Source organism: Theobroma umbraticum, unplaced genomic scaffold (assembly GCF_002168275.2).
Source record: "Theobroma umbraticum cultivar Fairchild unplaced genomic scaffold, ASM216827v3 scaffold_30.0, whole genome shotgun sequence".
Lineage (NCBI taxonomy): Eukaryota > Viridiplantae > Streptophyta > Magnoliopsida > Malvales > Malvaceae > Theobroma > Theobroma umbraticum.
This window is the reverse complement of record NW_018397254.1, coordinates 7443339-7464562: the sequence shown is the minus strand read 5'-3', so window position 1 is coordinate 7464562 and position 21224 is coordinate 7443339. Positions and strand designations below refer to the sequence as shown.

Here is a 21224-nt window from a genome sequence, read left to right as displayed (position 1 = left end):
AGGGAAAGTCAACTTGACCCACCATCTTCTATCGTGGAGAAATTGCTATGGACTTACATGGATCTCCCGTATATATTAGGCTATTATGCTGTTGGCTACATGGTAACATTTTGCGCATTAAGTCGGTCGCAAGATCGCATTATCAGGACAGATTTGTATTCAGTAGACCTATCGTCCCCATCAGAGAGACTAAAAGCCCTAGCGCCGTGCTGTAGAATAGCAGGCCTCTTGCCCTTGCTGGCTGATCGCTGCTTCAATAACGTGAACAATGTTGGCTCGTACAAGCAATTCCCATTCAGCGATTTTGAAAGAATTGATATGGGGAATGGAAATATAATGGAAATGACACCGAATACGGTGATAAGATCATTCTCGAGCAAGAAGAAATGGGCAGCAGTGAAAGAAATATACGACATCTTGGATCATCGAATCCCACACGCCGAATTCATTTGCCGGGCATCTGAGAAAGATCTTACATTGGTGTTTAAGCCCAGAGGGTGCAAATTCAAGCCCGTAAACTGTGACCAACTCGTGGAAGCTCTCAAGTACGTGACAAAAGCCTTGGTAGCGCTACACGACTTGTGCTTCATGCACAGGGACTTGAGCTGGGACAAAGTGCTGCGGAGGAGCGACAGAGAGAACGAATGGTTCGTCTGTGGGTTCGACGAGGCGGTGGGTGCGCCACAGATATACCCGCAGGCAGTGGCGGGGGCGGAGGTTCGTGGGAGGCACGCGCCGGAGATGGTGAGGGGATTACACGGGGTGAAAGTGGACGTGTGGGGGGTAGGTCACTTGGTCAAGACCTGTGGGCTCACAAACGTGCCTAAAATGCTGAGGGAGTTGCAGAACAGGTGCCTGGATCAGAACCCTGAACAGAGGCCAACTGCAGCCGATTGCTACCATCACCTGCTGCAGGTGCAGTCAGCCTCATCATCCGGTGCACCCTATTGAAGTGATACCTTCACAGATTAAGAAATTTATCCGTATTTATGTCACATTATTTAATTGATGGGAGTAGTATGAAGTTGAGCCTAGTTTAGGTTCCCTTGGGATATGCTTCATAAATTTTTCAGTGGTATTGTTGGCGGTGGTTGAAGATATGGCTGGGTGTTCTGGTGGAGCAGTTTTGATACCTTAAAATTGAAGAAGGGGGTGTGTTTTTTGAGGGAGGGGGCCTGCGTCTGATCAATCTGATGACAAGGGTCTGAGATTTTGGAAGAGAAATGGCGGCTGCTGCTAAAGGGCGGCTTCTCGGGTTCAACAGTTAGTCCTTTCTTATCAAATCAAATCAAATCATGATTTTTAGAAGAGGTTGCTAGTACTGCTCCTTCTTTATCTTCTGGCGGGGGGTTATAAAAGAAAATTGCTTGTAACTGATATGTCTTGCAGTGTTACGGTTTCTGGATTGATGTTTGTATGCATCTCGAGACCTGGCAGTGTTTGGTGATGAGACGATTTCTGTGAGTGGTTTCCCACTGCCACTGCCATCGTACATATTGCAGCCCCTATCAATTTTTATTGTTGCTCCGAATCCTACTCTCTTTTTCCTTCTTATTCTTATAAGGCACAAAATTGTGTGAAGAGGTTCCTGCAAAGAGTTAATATTAATTTAAAATTTCGTTTTTGTAGGATTCCCTAATGTCTTTTTTTTCTCTCTCTCTCTTCTAAAGGGTTCTGATAATCCACCGGCTCCGTGACCTTTAATTCCTCCTTTATTCCTCATGCTGAACATTTTCTTTCGAGTAATTTCATCTAAATCTGGCATTCTAGAATACGGTTGGGCAAGGTTTTATGGCCCAAATTAATTGATTAAACTATAATAAACTTATTAGTAGGGTTTGAATTGAGATGTTAATGAGTAGAGAATACGATATTTTTTTAAATATCTGAACTTTAAGTTTATTATTTAACAAGATATGAACTTTAAGTTTATTATTTAACAAGATATTCGGTGATTAAATTTATGAATTGTTATTCGAATTTATGTTCGAATATTTTAAAATCTAATCATTAAATATTCAGTTAAATTAAATTTAAAATTAATTTTTATGTATATTGTTAATGAAAATTAAATTAATAAGTTAAAATTTAAAATCTCACTTAAAATAAATAAATAAATTTTAAAAGTATTACATTAATTATAAAAAAATATGAAATTAAAATTTAATATAAAAAAATTTTATAATAGGGTTTGGATAATTGATATCTTAAAACCATTACTTGAATCTCATAGTCGAGTTGAGTTAGGTAACACGGGTATCCAAACGTCTCTTAATTTGAAAATACATTATATAAAAAATTAACGGAAAGGTGATAGCATGCTTACTTAAAATTGTAGGTATGACTTAACAATTTTTCTGCTGGCTTTAGAGAATTCACAATTAAAAAAAAAAGTGATTGGTCCGTTGTTATATCTTAATTGGTAATAAATGCATAAATTAATTGGTATTGACGGAGATAACCTAACCTTTAAATATAAAAGAATATTTTCCATATGTTATCAACTAATTTTTAATTAAGTCCAACAAAATCATTAGTAATTTTCGATAAACCTGGCTTTGTTTCTACACCCCTCATTGATAAATCTACCAATACTTTATGTGTGAAGTCTAGATTGGATGATAAATTAATCCTTACACGTAAACTGCAAGGAATGCAATAGTATTATAAGTGAGGAGAAGATTTAAATACCAATAAAAATAAATTTCATAGTGATTAGATTTTAGAATATCATCAATATCCTTAAATATTTTAATGCCCATAAAAAAAATCCTTATATGTAACGTAGGTCTATTTGTTATCAATTTGCAGTCCAATTTACTTCACAAGTTTAATAATGAATACATAATAATTATAAGCTTTCTATTTGGTCCTTAGTTTTTCTGTTTGTTTTGATATTGCAGTTGAATTTGTTCTCTGCCTTTGCTAACGTACTCTCTTTATGTAACCTTCTGGTTGTTTATGAACTTCTTTTGACTTAAAAAGAAAAAACAAAACTACGTACTGATCAACGTTGAATACTCTAGACAGCTAATATTTATATAAAAAGGCATTAATGATAAATAACCCTTTTTTGGAGACATATGGTTTAATGCTTCGTCAGGATCACAACACAAAAGTAGTAGCCTTTCTTAATATACGGGGGAAGGACATGTATATACACACACGATCAGTTCAAGATTCTAGAACAGTGTGTTGTATGCAGAACTTATTACAAAAAAGGAGCAAAAAGAAAACATGGTGACATATTTGAGGGAAGTTGATTTGGATGAAGGCGAGGGCTTAATAAGGTGGATGCGTATACTCCAAATCTGCCCTGTCCCGCTGTGTGCCATCCCCTAGCCATAGTTTGACAGAGTTTGCCATCTCTAATCCACGAAGTAAAAGCATTTTGAAAGTGTAGCTAGGAAGAGTGCTAGCTTTCATATCCATGTCTCACAAGTGCTACATGTTTTTTTCTCCATTGATGTTGCATGGCGTCATGGCACATAGCCATTGGCAAAGAATGGTCCAGCTCCAGCGGCCAGTGCCCTCCACGTGGGGCCACTGTGTTTTCCATTATGGCGTCACACCACAACTACAGTCAGCTCAGCTCCCTTCAATGTTGCGATCATAGCTTTGGATAAACTGTGCAAGAAAAAAAAAAAGAAAGGAATGCATGAAGATTGTGATTTCTCTTCAACTTTTTATCACCCCACCTATATTGGATCACGTAGCCCTAAAGATTGCCTGTTGCCTGAATGTGGGTTACAATGACAGAACTTGGCTGTAAATCAGAACCAATGATACCAGACATTGTAGCAACTTTTTTGGGCAGCTTATTGATTCGGACGCCCCTTCTCAATTCTTAAAGGTATCCTTGTAAAAAGTTGCCTGCTAGACGCTTTCAAGGTATCTTTGAATAATTATGGTAGATTAGGACCGTGAGAAAATAATGGTTTAAAGGGAGTAAATGTTGTGATTTATGGACAATGGAAGAACCTCTTTTGCCATGGAGGATCTTCCGACTCAGCCTTTTACGCTAACCCCTTTATTCATGCGGGTTGCCAGTTAATTAATATTTGTCCAATTTTTTAACTTTCTTTGTGTTGGGCTTTTGCTTTTTTTTTTCCTTTCTTTCTCTGTTGCAGTGTCACTCATTTTCTTTCTTTCGGCACTCCAATGATAGCACATAGACGTGGACTCCAATCGGGTTTCCTCAGCCCAAATCAAAGCCACCTCGGGCAAGAGCCCATCAACTGGCCCTGGGTTGGGGGCTTCCTTTCCTATGGTGTGTCCTCATCATAGGCCAGGCACTGGTGTCTGCTTGAACAGAATTATCCCCAATCTCTTTATTTGTTATCCACGAGAAAATGAAGATTTCGTTCCAAGTTTCAAAATTAGCCATGTGCTCTCCGCATATGCCACTGCTTGACTTCAAATGAATTTTTAATTTTAAAATATGAAACTTGTTTGACAAGAATAGCCACTCTGCTGATAACTCGGCCACGACCATGAAGCGATTGGTTGAAGAATCCTTTTGTCTTTTTAGCATAGATCAGCGAAGCAAATCTCTTACCTGTCTCTATAATTTGAGCCGCGCCATAGACTTGAAAGAAAACCAAAACTAGAAACCTCACCAAAACTCTGCAATGTCAGGTCAAACAGCCTCGGCTTCCAATCCCATCATCGTCGATGATCCCTACAAGCGTCTCGAGATCATTCTTAATCCAGACGGCTCGCTTACACGCAACCCCGACAGGTATCCTAACACCTCAGCCACACCCGATCCAAAACAACCCATCCCAGTTCTCTCCAAGGACATCACTATCAACCAATCAAACAGCATATGGGCTCGCATATTTCTGCCCCGGCAAGCACTTCATACATCTTCAAAGCTCCCTCTCGTAGTCTACTACCATGCAGGAGGATTCATCCACTGCAGCGCAGCATCAACAATTTTCCATGTTTTTTGCTCAAACATGGCGTTGGAACTCCAAGCCATCATCGTATCCGTTGACTACCGTCTCGCGCCAGAGAATCGGCTTCCAGCAGCTTACGATGATGCCATGGAAGCGTTGCATTGGATCAAAACCACGCCAGAAGAATGGGTGAAACGATGCGCGGATTTTGCTAATTGTTTCCTTACGGGGTCTAGTTCAGGTGCAAACATTGCCTACCATGCGGGATTACGCGCAGCCGAAGAAGCTGATGATCTTGAGCCGCTGAAGATCCGAGGGCTAATATTGCACCAACCATTCTTCGGTGGGTCCGAAAAGGTTGAGTCAGAGTTAAGGTTGGTCAATGATCCCATCTTGCCACCAGGTGTGAGCGATTTGATGTGGCAACTGGCGTTGCCAAAAGGCGCTGACCGAGATCATGAGTATTGTAATCCTGCGGTAGGCAAGAGGTCAAAGGTTTTGGACAAGCTCGTGTCCGTAGGATGGAGGGTTTTAGTGACCGGGTGTGATGGGGATCCTTTGATTGACCGTCAGGTCGGGCTAGTCAAGTTAATGGAAGAAAAGGGCATGAAGGTAGTAAGTGAGTTTCGCGCAGGGGATCATCATGGAGTAGATTTTATGCAGCCTGCAAAGGCCAGGGCACTGTTTTTGGTCTTAAAGGAATTCATTTTATCTGCTTCAGCTACGGTACCTGGGGATGGTATTTGATGATTTGTAATTGTTGCATAAATAAATGCAGATTATAAATTTCTGCCAAATATTATGGACTTTTAAAGAATTGGTGGGCTCCATTTTGCTTACACATTTGTTAACTTGTTTATTGTTGCTTTTGAAAAAAGGGAAAAGGATCCACTAGTTGCATTTAGATTAAAATCTAAAAAGAAGTAACAAATTATCATTTCAAAATTTTACTCGTATTTTTATAGGAACTATAACAATTAAAAATTATGCATTTTTATTAAAGAATTTAATTGTTAGCTTTTCTGACAAAATTGCCAGTGAAAATAAAGATAAGCAAAAGCAGGAATCTTTACCCAACCAAGGCTTAACTTAGAACCGAAAACTTCTATAATCCATTATAAAACCAGATACATCATACACAGCTCGCAGCATACAACGTACCGAAACACTTTAGAAATCACCGTGTTAATTCAGTGAATTAACTGATCCATATAAACTAATGTCAGGTGAAACCCCTCGCGCGACAATCACGGATCCGTTCGAGTATCTTCAGATCGTCCTCAATCCTGATGGCACCCTCACCCGCAAGCTCATGCTTCCCCGCGTTGCAGCCGAACCAAATGATCCCGAGGGCCGGGCTCCAGTCCTCTCCAAGGACGTCCGTATTAACCTATCAAACAACACTTGGGCACGTATATTTCTACCCCGTCAGGCGCTAGATTGTACTTCTTCTTCGGCCAACAAGTTGAAGTTGCCTCTCGTAGTTTACTACCATGGCGGAGGGTTCATTCTCTTAAGCGCAGACGTGGGCATTCTTCATGACTATTGCTCCAACATGGCCAAGGCTATCCCTGCCGTCGTCGTATCGGTCGACTACCGCCTCGCTCCTGAAAATCGGCTGCCGGCGGCTTATGATGATGGTCTGGAAGCGTTGCACTGGATTAAAATCACTCGAGACGAGTGGTTGAGAGAGTATGCCGATCTCTCTAATTGTTTCCTTATGGGTTCCAGTGCGGGCGGTAACATCGCTTACCATGTAGGCTTACGTGCGGCGGATGTGATCGATGCATTGGAACCTTTGAAGATCAAAGGGCTGGTGTTGCATCAACCTTTCTTCGGTGGGACCCAGAGGATTGCGTCAGAGTTGAGGTTGATGAACGATCCAGTTTTGCCACCAATTGTTTCCGATGTGATGTGGGATTTGTCTTTGCCAATTGGCGTTGACCGCGATCACGAGTTTTGTAATCCGACGGTGGATGGTGGGTCAAAGCAGTTGGAGAAGATCAAGTCGTTAGGATGGAAAGTGTTGGTGAATGGTTCTGACGGGGACCCACTCATTGACCGTCAGATAGAGCTGATGAAGTTGGTAGAGGGGAAGGGTGTGCAAGCTGTGCGAAACGTTAGAGTTGGAGGTTTCCATGGAGAAGAGGATATGGATATGTCCAAGGCACATGCCATGCACATGGTCGTTAAAGATTTCATTACGTCTTCCAAACAGATCCCTTAATAAACCAAGTAAACTCCGCGACTGAAATAAAATGATGACCAGTGGTGTCCTAGCTTTTGGTAACATCGTCATTTACTTGTACAATTTGATTTAAGTATTATTCAAACCTGCAATCTTCTGTCAAGAACAAAAGATGATCAAGCTTTAATGTTAATAAGCAATGTTGTTTTCCCCGTACATTACATCATTAGTATATTGCTTATTATTGTATCATACTCATTCTATCTCATTTTATTTGGTTTTCCTTCATTTTGTTATCAAATCAACTAAACTTTAATTTTGAGTACTTGAACATCAATTGACTCCTTGGTTTGATTGATTTTTTGTTTCCCACAGGGATTAAATGAAAATAAAGCTATTCATTAATATAGAGAAATATCACCATGCATATTCATTAATATTGTAATAATAAAGACCATTTAAATAGATAAATTAAACTTAGACCTTAAGTTTTAAAAGGGTCAACTAGACTTGTTCCTACTAAACTTGATCTATAAATACTTCTACTTACTAGACAAACTAATCAAAAGAATCAACAAATAGGATTTTTCTACTTTCCCCATTTCTATCTTTTGATTTGGTTCAAATTTATTAGAACTTAATTGGAATATAAAACGTTTCCTTGTTCCCTTGATAAGAAAGGCAAATTGGAATAGAGAAACCGATCATTCATTTTTAATTTGAAAAGAAAGAAAAGCTAGTTCGGTGATAGTAAAATAATTTTTCACATATATACCCATGACGATTATATATTATATCTCTATCAATTAAGAGTCACTCATACCTTTTATTTTATTAGTTTTTTTTTCACCTTTTTTTTACTGTGAGATAGATAAAAATTAGATATAGAATTAGTTTTTTAAAATTATAAACAAAATTAGATTCCCTTTGATTAATGCTTTATTTTATTATATATTTTTTAATTTTTATTTATGTATTTACTGTTTCCAAAAGAAAAATATCAATGAAATGTAACATTTTCAGAAGTAGGAAAACATGAAAACCATAGAGGGGCTATATATTTACGAATGACAATGGGTTGCCCCCATTTTATGTCTTTTTATAATTTGATCTCGTGTGTCCTATAGATTTTTGTTTGTTAACATCCATGTTGATGCTGTTAGTTGCTATTGTTTTCAAGGCAGGTAGGTATTAACTTCAATTTATTTGACATAAAGCCCGTGCTTGCTCTTTCTATCATGCCCATCAACATTCTCGTAGTCCTGTAGCAATCAACTTCCATGTCTGAGGTATTAAGACTTTTGAATTTTTTTTTTCTAATCATACTTACCAGAGTCAAAATCTTCAGATGAATAAGACATTTATATTTACTCTTCCTATGATGCCTATAAACGTCATAAGATGAATAAAAATGCTTTGATTTGTTTTTTTTTTCTTGGAAAATTATGAAATTGATTGAGTAATCGTAAAACCATAGTACTTTGGATAAGGAGTGATCAACCAGATTATCGATTATGTTAAATCTAACGTACAAACATTCTGTATCAACAATCCATCTTTAGACACAATAATACAATAAAATATTCTATCACAAACAAGACCTTACAGCTCCAATATGGTAAAGCACACAAACATAATGCAAGAGAAAGTAAGAATTCGTGAAACATATACCCTGTTTCCAGTTCGTGCTCAATCTTATGGTTAACACATGAGTTAATCTGCTCTAGTTACTCTTGTTAGAGTTAAGTGTCTTTAAATGAAAATGAATGGTCATGTCTTCTCTAATTCCTATCAAAATTTGACTATCAAAAGAGCTAGTTTTTGAATAATTTCGTCTCTTTTCCATCTTCTTGGTTTTCTTCTCCTCTTTAACTTTTTATGACCATCATCAGAATATACATGAAAAGAAAAAAAAAAAAAAACTTACGTAGAAGTGTTCCTTGACTTTGATGAGAGAAGTTTGGTAAAGCGTTGATGTCAACTAAGATTGAAATAATACCCATGACGGTACGAATAACCAAATAATACACGTGGCATCAACACGTTAACAAATAAAAACATATTATACACGTGGCATCAAATTATGAGAGGGGCACAAAACAGGGGCAGACGATTTGTATTCATATATTACGACGTGTAGAGCTAAGAAAGTACCCATGTCGGGTGAAAAAAATGTGGACGAATAACATTTTCCTTCCGAATAATAACTTCTAGTATAGAAACTAGAAAGCTCACTGAAAATGGTGCAATGGTATACATACCCAAAAAGAAGCCCAATTCTGATTTACTAGGACTTGTAGGCAGTATAGTTTAGGCCTATTATGAGATCACTGATGAGCCAATCCTCTTGGACGTACCCAGTGAACCAGGAGTAATTGGGCGTCATTTATATTTTTATGGCCTGATCAGTCCCATCTAAATAGGTCTATTTCCATAGAAAGCCGATATGTCCCGCCAGGCACAAAGATCGTTTCTGTCTCGTCTCTTAAGGCCAGTTTCTTGATATCTTCACATGCATACCTGAATTAGGCACGTCTCAACTCTCTCAACCACAAACCCAAAATATTTCTTACAGCCCCACAAACTTATGAATGCCATTAAATGGCTATGTTATGATGATTATTGATTTCTGATTTTAGTTTTTGAAGTTTATTCTTGCTTCAGTAGAATGGAATATTCTGAATATATACTAAAAAATCAAATCGATATTAACACTTATATATATATATATATATGGCATCATTGAAATTACAAAAACTTTCCATTTTTTTCTTCTTCTTCTTCTTCTGTTCGTCAATGTTATCCATAAGTTAGAGTTTTACCATCCAACCATTGATGCCGCTGGAGAACAAAATGATATGTGGTCAATTCGCAAAGCAAAAAACACTAACAAAAATGACAAATGTGTTGATATCAAACGACTGTTTCATTTTACATTGTGCTTTAGTTATTCCGTGATGCAAAACCTAAAAACTTTTGTAGAAATCAATACAAATATACCATGTCACATTAGCAAATGAATGCTAGTCGCTACACTACATGGCAAGCAACAATTTTCTTGAAATCTTTGTCTCATCCAAAGGATATGTCCAATCGACCAATGGGGTTATATTTTGCTAGAATCAAACTCTAATCATAAATAATATATATATATTTATATTTATTTAAAAAATGAAGGTCTAAAGTTATGTCATTCTCATGCACTAGTTGCTGTCTTGTTGTAATTTTTATATTTTTTTTGCTTTGATGACGGAGGAATTGAATGTAACTGAAGAAAATAAAAACTATGCGAATGAAAGCCACTCGCTCGTGATCTTCATTCAGAAGGGGGTAACGACTAATACTTAATGAATTTTGAGAAGGCAAGTTACGTGGCGAAAGCTAATCTGGTTATGTTTATAACTTAATAACTATTTGATTATGTAAGAGTATAGAAGGGCTGATGGAGAGATATATAGGAGGAAGCGAACATATATATATATATATATATATATATATATGTACATAAGCAATTCGTCGTCTTCCCCCGACAATATCGCTTCCCATTTCACTATCACACCATGTAGCCAAAAGAAAAAACAAGGAAATAGAAGAAATAAGATTTTGCGTGATTGATCAACCGTTATGTGTGTTGGACATCCTGGCACGTAATTATGGAATAGGATCTAATGTAAAATATCACTTAATTATTGAAAAGAAACCAAAGTATCCCAACTCGATTTGATCATGCCTTTTTATCGTTACATGCCTTGCCATTAAACTCCTAATAATTTCAGCCTTAAATAGACAGCTTTGAGTGAGCTAATCTTGTAAGTGATGTTGGGTATTAAATATTATCATCCAAGTAATCAAGGGAACTCATCATCCTGTTTTGGCTTGTCGCTTTTACTATACTATTCAAAGATTATTGTCGTCTTCCGTGAAAATAACAGAAGAAAAAAAATACATATATAATTTATCAAAAGCAGCATACACAAAGAAAAAATTGAGCACCCCTAGAGCTCCAGCAGGTATAGCTATCAAAAAGATAAATTTGTTTAGCATTAATTGGACTAATTAAATGGCTGTGCTAGTTTCACGCATTAAACTAATGAATGTGGGGAGAACATTTGAATTGTAGCTTTGTTGTTTTTTTCCTGTTGTTTATGAATGTTCTACTTTTACTTGGATTATCTTCTATTTTTACTTCTTACTCAGTAAGATAATAGATACATTTACCGATAAAAACAAGCAATCTTTGTCCTTACCTTATCCAAATGAATAAAAAAAATTAATATTTATTATTTTAGCATGGAAGAAGTGCAAAGCCACTGGACACAGAGTCTTCATGTGCATTTTCTGAGTTGGAAGTAAATCTTCCATGATTGAAGGGCCACTATACAATGAGTCTTCATGCAGTTTCACATGTGGGGGAGATCTTCCCTAAGTGGGAAAATTTTTTTGTCTGTTTAATCCAACCATACATATATCATCTACCCTTTTTTTTGGTTAATCCTAGGTTTGAGGTCAAAAGATCAAAGCTCCAAGAAAAAAGGGGCAAAACTTAAAACAAAAGGGGTGAGGCAGTCCCTATTTAAATTGGATGATGAATAGACTAGCCAATTAGGAGTATAGACTCAAACATTGCGAAAGCCTTTTGAACCAAAGAGAAGTCATCAAGAAGGGCATTAATCACCACATGATATGATTCAGCATATTTCAGGAGGCAATGCCAATGCCGTATTATTTAGTACTTTTAACGCAACACATAGCTTAAGTCAAATTTAAATTACGTAAAAGATAAACACTGAAAACATCAATCGCACAGGACCTTATACATATTTGGATTTGTTAACAAAAGAAAAGAAGGGTTCATAGTCGGAACAATAATGTTGCTGAAATGAAGGGGCAAAACGTAGGACAGAGGAGCAGAGAAATAGAAAGGCGAGAGGGAAGAAATGATGTTGTTACATGGAAATGGCAGCGGAGACAGAGAAGTGGGTGAGAGAAGAGGGAGGGCGGGTCGGGGTCGGGGTCGGGGTCGTGGTCGGGGGTATCCATGAAAAGGAAAAAATCCAAAGAGGTGTCGTCTAATGCGGAGGGAATAGTTTGTTGTGCACTAACAAGTGTCCGGTTTCTTTGAGAGTTGGGATTGGGGGCAAAGGGGGTGGTGCCAGAACAAACAACAAATGGTTTCCACGTGATGCGGGCCTTTTGGAAGGGAGTACGGGAATGGGACTGTCGTTGTCCTTACTTGTGGCGGCTGCGTGCCACGAACAAACAAAAGCGTCGGAGGGAGATTCGGTTTCCCCTCCCCTTTCTCTAATTTTGTACACCACACCATCGTAATTATCATCGTCGTCGTCATCATCGTCATCATCATCATCATACATATAATTGTCCTCCCCTCAAATGTTACTACTTTCATTATTATACTATGAGAAAAATTGCTTCTTCTTTTGGAAGGAGGGGGCTGCAAGGGATCTTGATACGAGGTGAGCAATATCACTACATCATCACTACCATTCTCTATTCATAAAAGAGTAACGCTGCTTATAACATGATTTCATTAGATCCAACCCATTTGATTAAGTAATTTCTATTTTGTGCTTCAAAATAATGTAACAAGTAATAGTTTATTATTCCAATTATAAAATGAGCTAGACTCCAGCTTAATTACGTAATGAAGTTTGATCAAAGAGTTACAAGATAGAGAGAAAAATTAAAATAAGTAAATGACAAGAAATATAAATTCTCATTAAAAAAAAGAAAATTATCAAGGTTTTCTTGGATTTATATTTTTATTTATTTTTAATAAAAAATAACAAAAATATTGAAAAAAAAAATGAACCCAAATAATAATGATCATAAACATCATGTTGATAAGGTAAGCTTCCACCTCCTCAGTCCTCCCCTAAAGATAGTTACACCTGCCCAGTATGGTCGTAGATACGGTGGTCAACGGTTAACTGGCAATGGCTTTAGTCGAAGAAATTTTTTTTAAGAAGAAAGAGTTAATTATTGTGTGACTGGAATTGAGAAAACAAGGCAAGTTAATTATTGCAATAGTTAAGCGAATGATGAGGTTATAATTACATGGGAACTTACACACGAGCCCCTCATTTTCAAAAATGGGGCAGGATTATTATCATATCAATCAAAAGAATGTTGCAGCATTTAAGGACAGACAACACGACAATGTTGCTAGTATTCCTTTGCATTCTATATGGCACAACCTTCCAAATCTCCAGATATAAAAAAATAATTTTAAAACCCAATAAAATATTTGCAGAAGAATACATTTTACAGTGAAAGCTCTGTCAATCCTCAATGGATTCTAGCACCCTGTTCCTCTGAATCATTCAATCGGTGGGCCATCTCCTCCTTTGGATTTATTTGACATCCTTAGCCCTAGACATGTAAGTCCAAGATCTTCAAATGAAAGAAGATCATTGGTTGATGCGAAGGCTATTACAACTTTGGATCAAGGATTTTGCAATCGGAATGAATGAGCTTGTAATCTGATGGTATCTCTTTTATTTAATAAAAGCTTGAATTCTTTTGTGTGAATCTTGAAATATTGTAGATATGGTAGGTAAATACCTATGTCCCATTGGCCATTTTTAACCTGACCCAATGAATCAAATGAGATTGTGTAAACCAAGGTGGTTAAGGGACTATTGTAACCATACACCAACACGCGCGCACACACAAAAATTGAAGGGTGAAAAGTAAGGTTTTTTTTGGACATCTATGCAACCTGTTTCCTTGCTGAGTTTGGTAACCATTTCAAGGGTTGGTTTGGCTCTAAGAGAAAGAGTTGAGACCCTAATACACTCAACTCGAGTAGGTCTAATGCAATGATAAAAGCGTTGTTTGGAAACATTTAGGGTGCAATCTTTCCAATACATTGACAGTACTTCAGGTAGGCTTGTGCATAAAATTTTGTATTTGTGTCCTGACAGGCTGAAGGAGTGACGCAAAAGCTTTGATGCGCATAAATCCTATGTACAATTTCACTTTTGTAGGGTTGGGTCGAGTTTTGATAGATATCTATTTGTAGTAGGAGGCCATATACCTAAAACGAAAAACCTAAGCGAGCGAGGGAGTATGAAACAAAATTAATAAAATAACTTTGGCAATAAATGAAGTTGCTGCAAAAAAAAAAAACACTAGGAATTAAGTAGCCTAATTTTGTTTTTACATGAAGAGAGGTAATTCTATTGATAGCCGTTCTATATTATCAATGGAGATACAAAGAATTTAGCTGATGGAGCGCTTTATTGGGTTCCTTATAGTATCTCTTGTCTTGCCTTTTGTTCATCACTAAAAAAGCTTGTCACCTGACCCCATGAGCATTAAAAAAAAAAGGCACTTTCCTCTAACTTTGCCTTTTGTCTTCCTTTTTAACTAGTAGGAAAAATCCCAACTCTTCAATCAGTATTTTCTCCCTTCCCATCAATGTCATTTTCTTGGCAGAGAGGCCAGTGATGATATGCCAAGGTCTGTTTTTGTAATGACACCTTTACCAGATAGTAGAGACAACAAGCGGTTCAGCTGTTTCTCTGTTGAACCCAGTTTGAGAATACTTGGAGAGTGTTCATGTCAGCTCTGTAATGCTTTTGTGTGAATTCAAGCAGCATAGGCCATGTAAAATCTGGATATACTCTGGGGCTGTAAGCGTCCACCAACTCTGTTGGTGGGGTAACCACTTTATCACCCTTTGGACACAAAAAGAAAGCAAGAGATTTTCTTGGGGTATGGCTGTTCACAACGGCCCGGTGCAAGCAACTTTTGTATCTCCCATTTGAAAGAGCCTGAGAATAAAAACCCAACAGAAGGCTTATTTAACATTACCGCAAAACTTTATAAAGCCTTTTAACCAAACCATTACACTAAAAGAAAAAATTATGTATGGATTAACTGAAAAGTATCTCACCATGAAGGTGTCGCCAATGTTAACGACAAATGCTTCGAAATTTGGGCTAATTGAACGCCATTCATTGTCTACAAACACTTGAAGACCACCAACTTGGTCTTGGTGAAGGATGGTTAAAGACGTTGGATCGCAATGAGGGCCTGTTCCTAAAGTGAGGTCTGGTTTTTGGCAAGGTGGATAGTAATTCAGCCTCATTATCGAATCGTTTTCCTCAAAAAATTCTCTAAAATGTGCTCTGCCTACGCCCAGACTAATGGCTAAAAGCTCCATGATCCCTAGAGAAAGCTTGCTCATGGCCTCGCAGTAGTCCTGGTAAACCCTCCTACAGACAAAAACATTCAAGATTTCAGCATTCAGGAACATAATAACAATCAACATGACATTCGACAGAAAAAGGACAAAGTAGATTTTGCTGGAAAACATCTTCTTCTTTTTTCCTTTTTCTTGTTTTGGTTTAAAAAAATTATGCTAACATCCTAATTTCTTACCCGAACTGCCTGAATTCATCTCCCATTTTATTAACAAGGTAATCTTCAACAATCCTGGATGAGTTTTTCTCTGCTGAATAGCGAAAAGAAAGTGTTTCCTTCCATGGCAACTTGGAGGAGAACCTGCCAGTGAAGCTACTAGCATATCCACAGTGCTCACCAAGTTTTCTGTGAGCCCTTTGCTTTTCACTGAGTGGCAATTCAAAGAAGTTATCCATGTACTTATGAGCATCAGCTACGAGTGTTGCATCGACTCCATGATTAACTACAAGAAAGAAACCATGCTGCTGACATGCCTCTCCGACGAGCTTTGAAGCTTCCTGTGCCGCAACAGAGTCACCAGACAGGAAGTCTCCCAGGTCAATGAGTGGTACTTGGAGTTCTGGTGCATTAACGCAAGGCTTCTCGTCGTCAGGCCATATAAATTGTTTTGGTATGTTGGAATCGTATTTAAGCACAGAGGCATCAAAAACCAGTTGCTTTTGCTCATCTTTTCTTTCATCTTTCGGATGGTGAGGCATCGAGGCTATGTTGGAGACGCAGTTAATTGCCATTGCATGAAGAGTAAATGTTTTGAGGCCTAAGAAAGATAGATAGATATATTAGTGATTTTGAGGGTAGTTAAAGGCGGTAAGAGGTGGACTGAGACAGAGAAGGGAATAGTCAGTTATTGGCAAAGAAGAGGAGGGAGCGGCGTAAGTTTGAGAGTTGTGATGAAAGAAAAGCCAAGGCCGCTCTCATTGGGGAAATCGGTGAACAAAAATTGGAATCTTATAGCTCCTTTCTCCCTCTCTCTTTCTATCTCTATTGAATTTGAGTCTTTTTGCAAACAAGGGCTACTCAAAAGGGGGAATTGCAGTGTTGGTGCTTTGTCAATTGGACAATTAGGTAATCTGCTACGAGTTCTTGGGGGTAATGTCTTTTTTATGGTTTGCCAGGAAAGCAGTTCCCAATGGCATTTGGCGTTTTATTTGCGAGAGATATACTAGTGTCACCTGCTAAGACCTCACTGTCTTCTAGCAAGGGGGTTTTTGTGTCCTTGTCGGACCCATAAATCTCTGTACCGAAAGGCAAAGCCCAACCTGAGACAGCACTATGCCCTCCTTTATGGGAAGAAATCCTTTGAACTAGACCCAATGACAATGAAAGTATGTGTGAAAGAAACCAAACCAACTGGTGAAATTCAGGTTATTCTCTTGTTACAAGCTCACTTATCATCATTTTCAATCTCCTTTCCTGAGTGTTCCTGGTAACAAGACTTGAAAACATACAGGTTTACAGCACATATTAAAATTGCAAAAAACAGGGACTACTTTGAAAGAGGCTGGCTGTGGTGTTGTGACAAAACTCAAAAAGTATTTCTATTAAGTAAAATTTTTTGTTGCTTACCGGTATGATTGCCCATCAAATATGGAACAACAAGGAAAAGACAGGAAATTTTGCTGTTGAAAATCAGCAAGATCTTTCAGTGCAACAAAATGACAGAAATTAAAGAGCTTGGGAGCTTTCAAATTTCATGTCAAGGAAACAGCAATTATCACAGGATTTTCAGCCGCACGCACTCTTTGTTTTGCTCTTGGGTATCAAACTCTCAATGACTTCTGAGAAGTAGGTTGCTTCAAGCCTGCTATGGGTGTAATGGGGTATCACGAGAGTGTGAGATTGTCTATTTATAATGTTCCCAAGGCTAAACTTTGAATCTAAGGCATGCACGTCTCCTGATTTCCTTTTTTTCCTGACTAATCTCAATTTTCATGACTACAATCTGATTGTTGCCAACATCTTGAGTTCACAAGTTTAATGTGTCCTATGAGAAGGACTTTTGACTGAAGCAGAGTAACATTGAAACTAATGTAAACTGTGTTAATCATTGTCATGTTTTTGGATTCTTCTGCTTTTTTATTTTTGGGCTAAGAAGTTTTTTATCATTTTTGTACACATTATAGATTTGTATGAAGATTGTTTTAAGTAGATAGTATATTTTATCATGTGGCCAGTTAAACCTATAGATTTTTAAAATAAACTAATACAGTACTATATTAAGCCAACAGATAGGTGGCAAAAGTATAAATGGTGAAATCTTTACAGTTTGGTATATCATCAACAAAAATGCCAATAATGATAATAATAATAATAATAATAATGCAACCTAAAGCCCTACTGCCCTACCTCTTGCAGTTCCCATTAGATATTTGGATCTTGTATTATTTAATTCATGTCTATTTTCTTTCTTTTTTGGTGATCTAACTTTACTATGATCGGGAAAAAGCCAGACCTCGCTGCCTACCCAACCCAGTTGTTTTAACTCAAGCTAGCTGAGGCTACAATTTTATTTTAATGTAAAATTATAGTTGTTTCTTTGTTCTAATCCAGAGCTAGCAGACATATTTTCTGATTTCAGTCATTGCATTTTTATTTTTCCTTATTGTGGTCCAGAATTTGAGTGTTAAGTCATGGTATACTACCTACCACGTTGTCTTTAACAATTGTTTTCTCATTTATATAGCTATATCTGAGAAAAATGAAATTAAGAAAGAGAGACAGAGAAAGTATTAATAAAAAAGTTAAACACAAATATATATATATATATATGTCAACTCATTTTCATTTTGCTTTTTTTTTTGTTCTTCGTATATAGTTTAATATGATAACAATTATAGCACCGTCATATTAATTTGTAAATTTAAAATTTGTAAATTTGATTTTGGATAAAGCTTATCTGTAAATAAATTAGGTTATGTGTTATAAATATGTTGGCTCTACTCTCTACGTTAATCCCAAGTAGCAATTAATTCAAATCCTTGATACAATTACTAATGATATTTCAAAATAAACTAATTATTAATTAGCAATAATAATTTTTTTATACAAATAGGAGCATTACAACTTTAACTTAAAATTTTTAACAGAAATTCGGCTGGCTCACCTTAAGTTCAAGTGGCCAATTAGAGATATGTTGAAAGGGAATTTTGCCTATTTTATGTAATTCCCGAATTTGAGCACTAAACTAATTTTTGAAATCCCTATCTTGTCATTGAGTGGAGAACAAAAGCTGGCAATTAAAGGTGCTTGGGACTATATATGATGCTGGTGGATTTGACACAATGTGAATGTCATTCACCCAAAAAAACAAAAAAGAAAGCCATAATCAATTTGGCCTAAACTTTTGGTTTAAAGACTCATTTAGATTTGTTGGAGTAGAACGCAAGTGCCCTGTTAGGGACAATACAGTTATATTTTCCCCCCTTTATGTCTACCCAAACATTACTTACTTTTCGGCCCATTGACACAATCGATGCATGGCTGGTGGGTCCATACAAAAATATGATGAGAAAAGAAAAATAAGCACACACACACAATTCCATATGATTTTGCTTTCAAAATTTAGAGAAAAGAAATAAGCACAATATTTTAGAAAGTTTTTAAATTTGTTTAAAAAAATTTAAATAAATTATTATTTTAAATCAAATAAATTTTTATAATTAATTATTAATTAAATACTATTTATCATTTTATAAATTGTGATGCTAACGTAATATTGACATAAAATGTAAAACTATTATGTGCTCGTGTCATCGAGTCACATAATCATGCCACATTAGTAGTATATGATATAAAATGATAAGTGACGTTTTTGACTAAATATAATCAATTAATCTTTAATTATAATAGTTTATTTGAACATAAAATAAAAATATAAAAATTTAATTGAGAATAAAAAAAATGTTTATTTAAATTCTTTTAAATATTATGTCAAAGAAATATGACAAGAGCTTTCATCTTAGAAAATTTGTTAGATTATTAATTATGCCTATTTTCTAACAACAAATTTGTGAATAAAAATAAAATCCAAACTGTGTGCTTGTGAAACTCTGCCATATGATACAAGAGGAGCGACAAAATCATAATAAGCTGCAATCTATTTGTTTCTTTCTCTCTTTGCCCTTTCCCTTTCGACCTTTTTCTTTTACCTCTTATTCTAACAAAAAAACAATTATTACTGTCAAATCTTAGTAATGTTTAATAGATTAGTGGCTGTTTTTTATTTGTTTAATTGATAGTTTTATTTTTTTTAATAAACAATGAATAATAAAAGTAAATAATAAAAAATAAAAATATCTAACAAAGCGAAACCTTTATGAGTTAGTAAAAGATAGCAATTTACAGTCATGCCCTTTGAATATTAATCCTCCCATATATCTACAATTGCTCTGTTGCTCATACAAATATTTTTAAAAGAATATTGAGTCCAATGTTTTAGCTATATTAATTAAAAAAAATAGTTATGTCTCTTTTTATAGTAAATCCTCCCATATTTAGGGAAGATGGATTTTTAATCCAACTGCTAAATAATTTTAAAAATGGAACTAACAAATATTTTACACTCCATCTCACCCTTTGCCATTTAAGTCAAATGAACAATATATTTGGGTTCTACAAGAATATTTTCAATTTTTAGAGACCACTCACAAATTTTGTATTTAAAAAGAAAATTAATTACATCAATCCATATTGTTAATTTACCAGTTTTAGCATAAATGGTGAATTTTATAAAACATTTATATTAAATGCACTATCAATGTATAATATCTATATATTATTAACAAAATAAATATTATTATATCGTTAACAAATAAATTTAAAAGTTGGAAATTTTAAAATATAAATACGCATAATATTAAAAATATTTATTTAGAAGATTTTTTGAATTTTTACTTTCATACAATGATGAAGTGGCATTTTGTAATTAATTGATAGTGTGTGTGACTATTATACATTAACCAATCAAACATAAACCCTTTTGAAAATATTTTGATAGTCTTAACGAATGTCTCTGTTGAGAATATTAATTGAAACATTGATAAATGAAAATAAAGACTTGAGCTCATCATCTACTTCAATTTTATGAATTTATTGTTCCTTTTTTAAGCAGAATTAAATAACTAATATTTTTCTCAAAAAATTAAAAATAAAAATGAATAAATAAATCAAATTAATTCACAAGTTGCAACACTTGCAAGACAACTTAAGTTTTAGTACTATAATTTAAGATCATTAATAAAAATCTTATGCTCAAAATATGGGATTGTGACTGTCGATATAATATATAGATAATTTTCCTATCAAATTGAAATTTCAAATCCTTCAATAATTATACAAAAAAAAAACAAAAAATTTAATCTATGTACCAAAAACTTAATTTCTTTTTTTTGGTTTTATAGAAGGAAAGAGACAAATATAAACAGGGACACGTGTTAGTTTAGCTATTTAGAATTAGATCTTAAGGCAATCTGTTAGTGGACCCACGTTTATATGCTACAATATTATATTATGAGAATTAAGCTCTCCCACATGTCCCCAACTGTTCTTGACTTCTTCTATTTATGGTACCTATTTTGTATACATTAATATCCTTTAAATTCAAAATTAACCAGTATAATAAGAAAAAGGGTAATGCTATTATATCTCATGTGAATGCTTTTTACTCCAAATTATAAAAGCACCATGTTTAAAATCTTATAGTATTAGATAATGGAAAGTCAATTTATGTGAAGGGACATTGTTAGGTGTGAACCAGACGAGATGAAAGTGTAAGTTGGTGCAGAAGCACTTTGATGGAAATCACATGTTTTGGGAAATAAAGACAAATTAACATGTTTTCGTAGTTGACATGCATAGTTGCATGTAATAAGGCACTTGTTAAAGCTCTGGCTTTTTTATTTTTTATT

General features: G+C 35.7%; 2 protein-coding genes and 2 pseudogenes across 2 annotated transcripts in view; 3 read left to right on the top strand and 1 right to left on the bottom strand.

Annotated features, from left to right (window-relative positions):
- The window catches only part of LOC149527734 (Protein kinase superfamily protein), a 3894-nt gene extending 2398 nt beyond the window's left edge, over nt 1–1496 (top strand). Inside the window, exon 2 of the mRNA XM_089785297.1 lies at nt 3–1496. Coding sequence (XP_089641423.1) covers nt 3–951 — 949 coding nt within the window. The 3' untranslated portion in view covers nt 952–1496. The remainder of the gene's footprint in view (nt 1–2) is intronic.
- Nucleotides 1497–4338: 2842 nt separating this feature from the next.
- Nucleotides 4339–5718, top strand: LOC110426900 (carboxylesterase 20 pseudogene; annotated as a pseudogene).
- A 227-nt stretch (nt 5719–5945) lies between these two features.
- On the top strand, nt 5946–7305 carry LOC110426909 (carboxylesterase 20 pseudogene; annotated as a pseudogene).
- Nucleotides 7306–14201: 6896 nt separating this feature from the next.
- On the bottom strand, nt 14202–17118 carry GA20OX2 (gibberellin 20 oxidase 2). Its single transcript, XM_021425101.2, has 3 exons — nt 15496–17118; nt 15008–15329; nt 14202–14885 (listed from the first exon to the last, which is right to left on the bottom strand). The coding sequence occupies exons 1-3, from the start codon at nt 16047–16049 to the stop codon at nt 14622–14624; spliced, it is 1140 nt and encodes a 379-aa protein (XP_021280776.1). The 5' UTR covers nt 16050–17118; the 3' UTR covers nt 14202–14621.
- Between the last annotated feature and the right edge of the window lie 4106 nt (nt 17119–21224).

Coding starts and splice junctions, on each gene's coding strand:
- GA20OX2 (XM_021425101.2), bottom strand. CDS start 16,049: ATGGCAATTAACTGCGTCTCCAACATAGCCTCGATGCCTCACCATCCG. Junction 15,330..15,495: donor GATGAATTCAGGCAGTTCGG/GTAAGAAATTAG, acceptor TTTTGTCTGTAG/GAGGGTTTACCAGGACTACT. Junction 14,886..15,007: donor ACATTGGCGACACCTTCATG/GTGAGATACTTT, acceptor TTTTATTCTCAG/GCTCTTTCAAATGGGAGATA.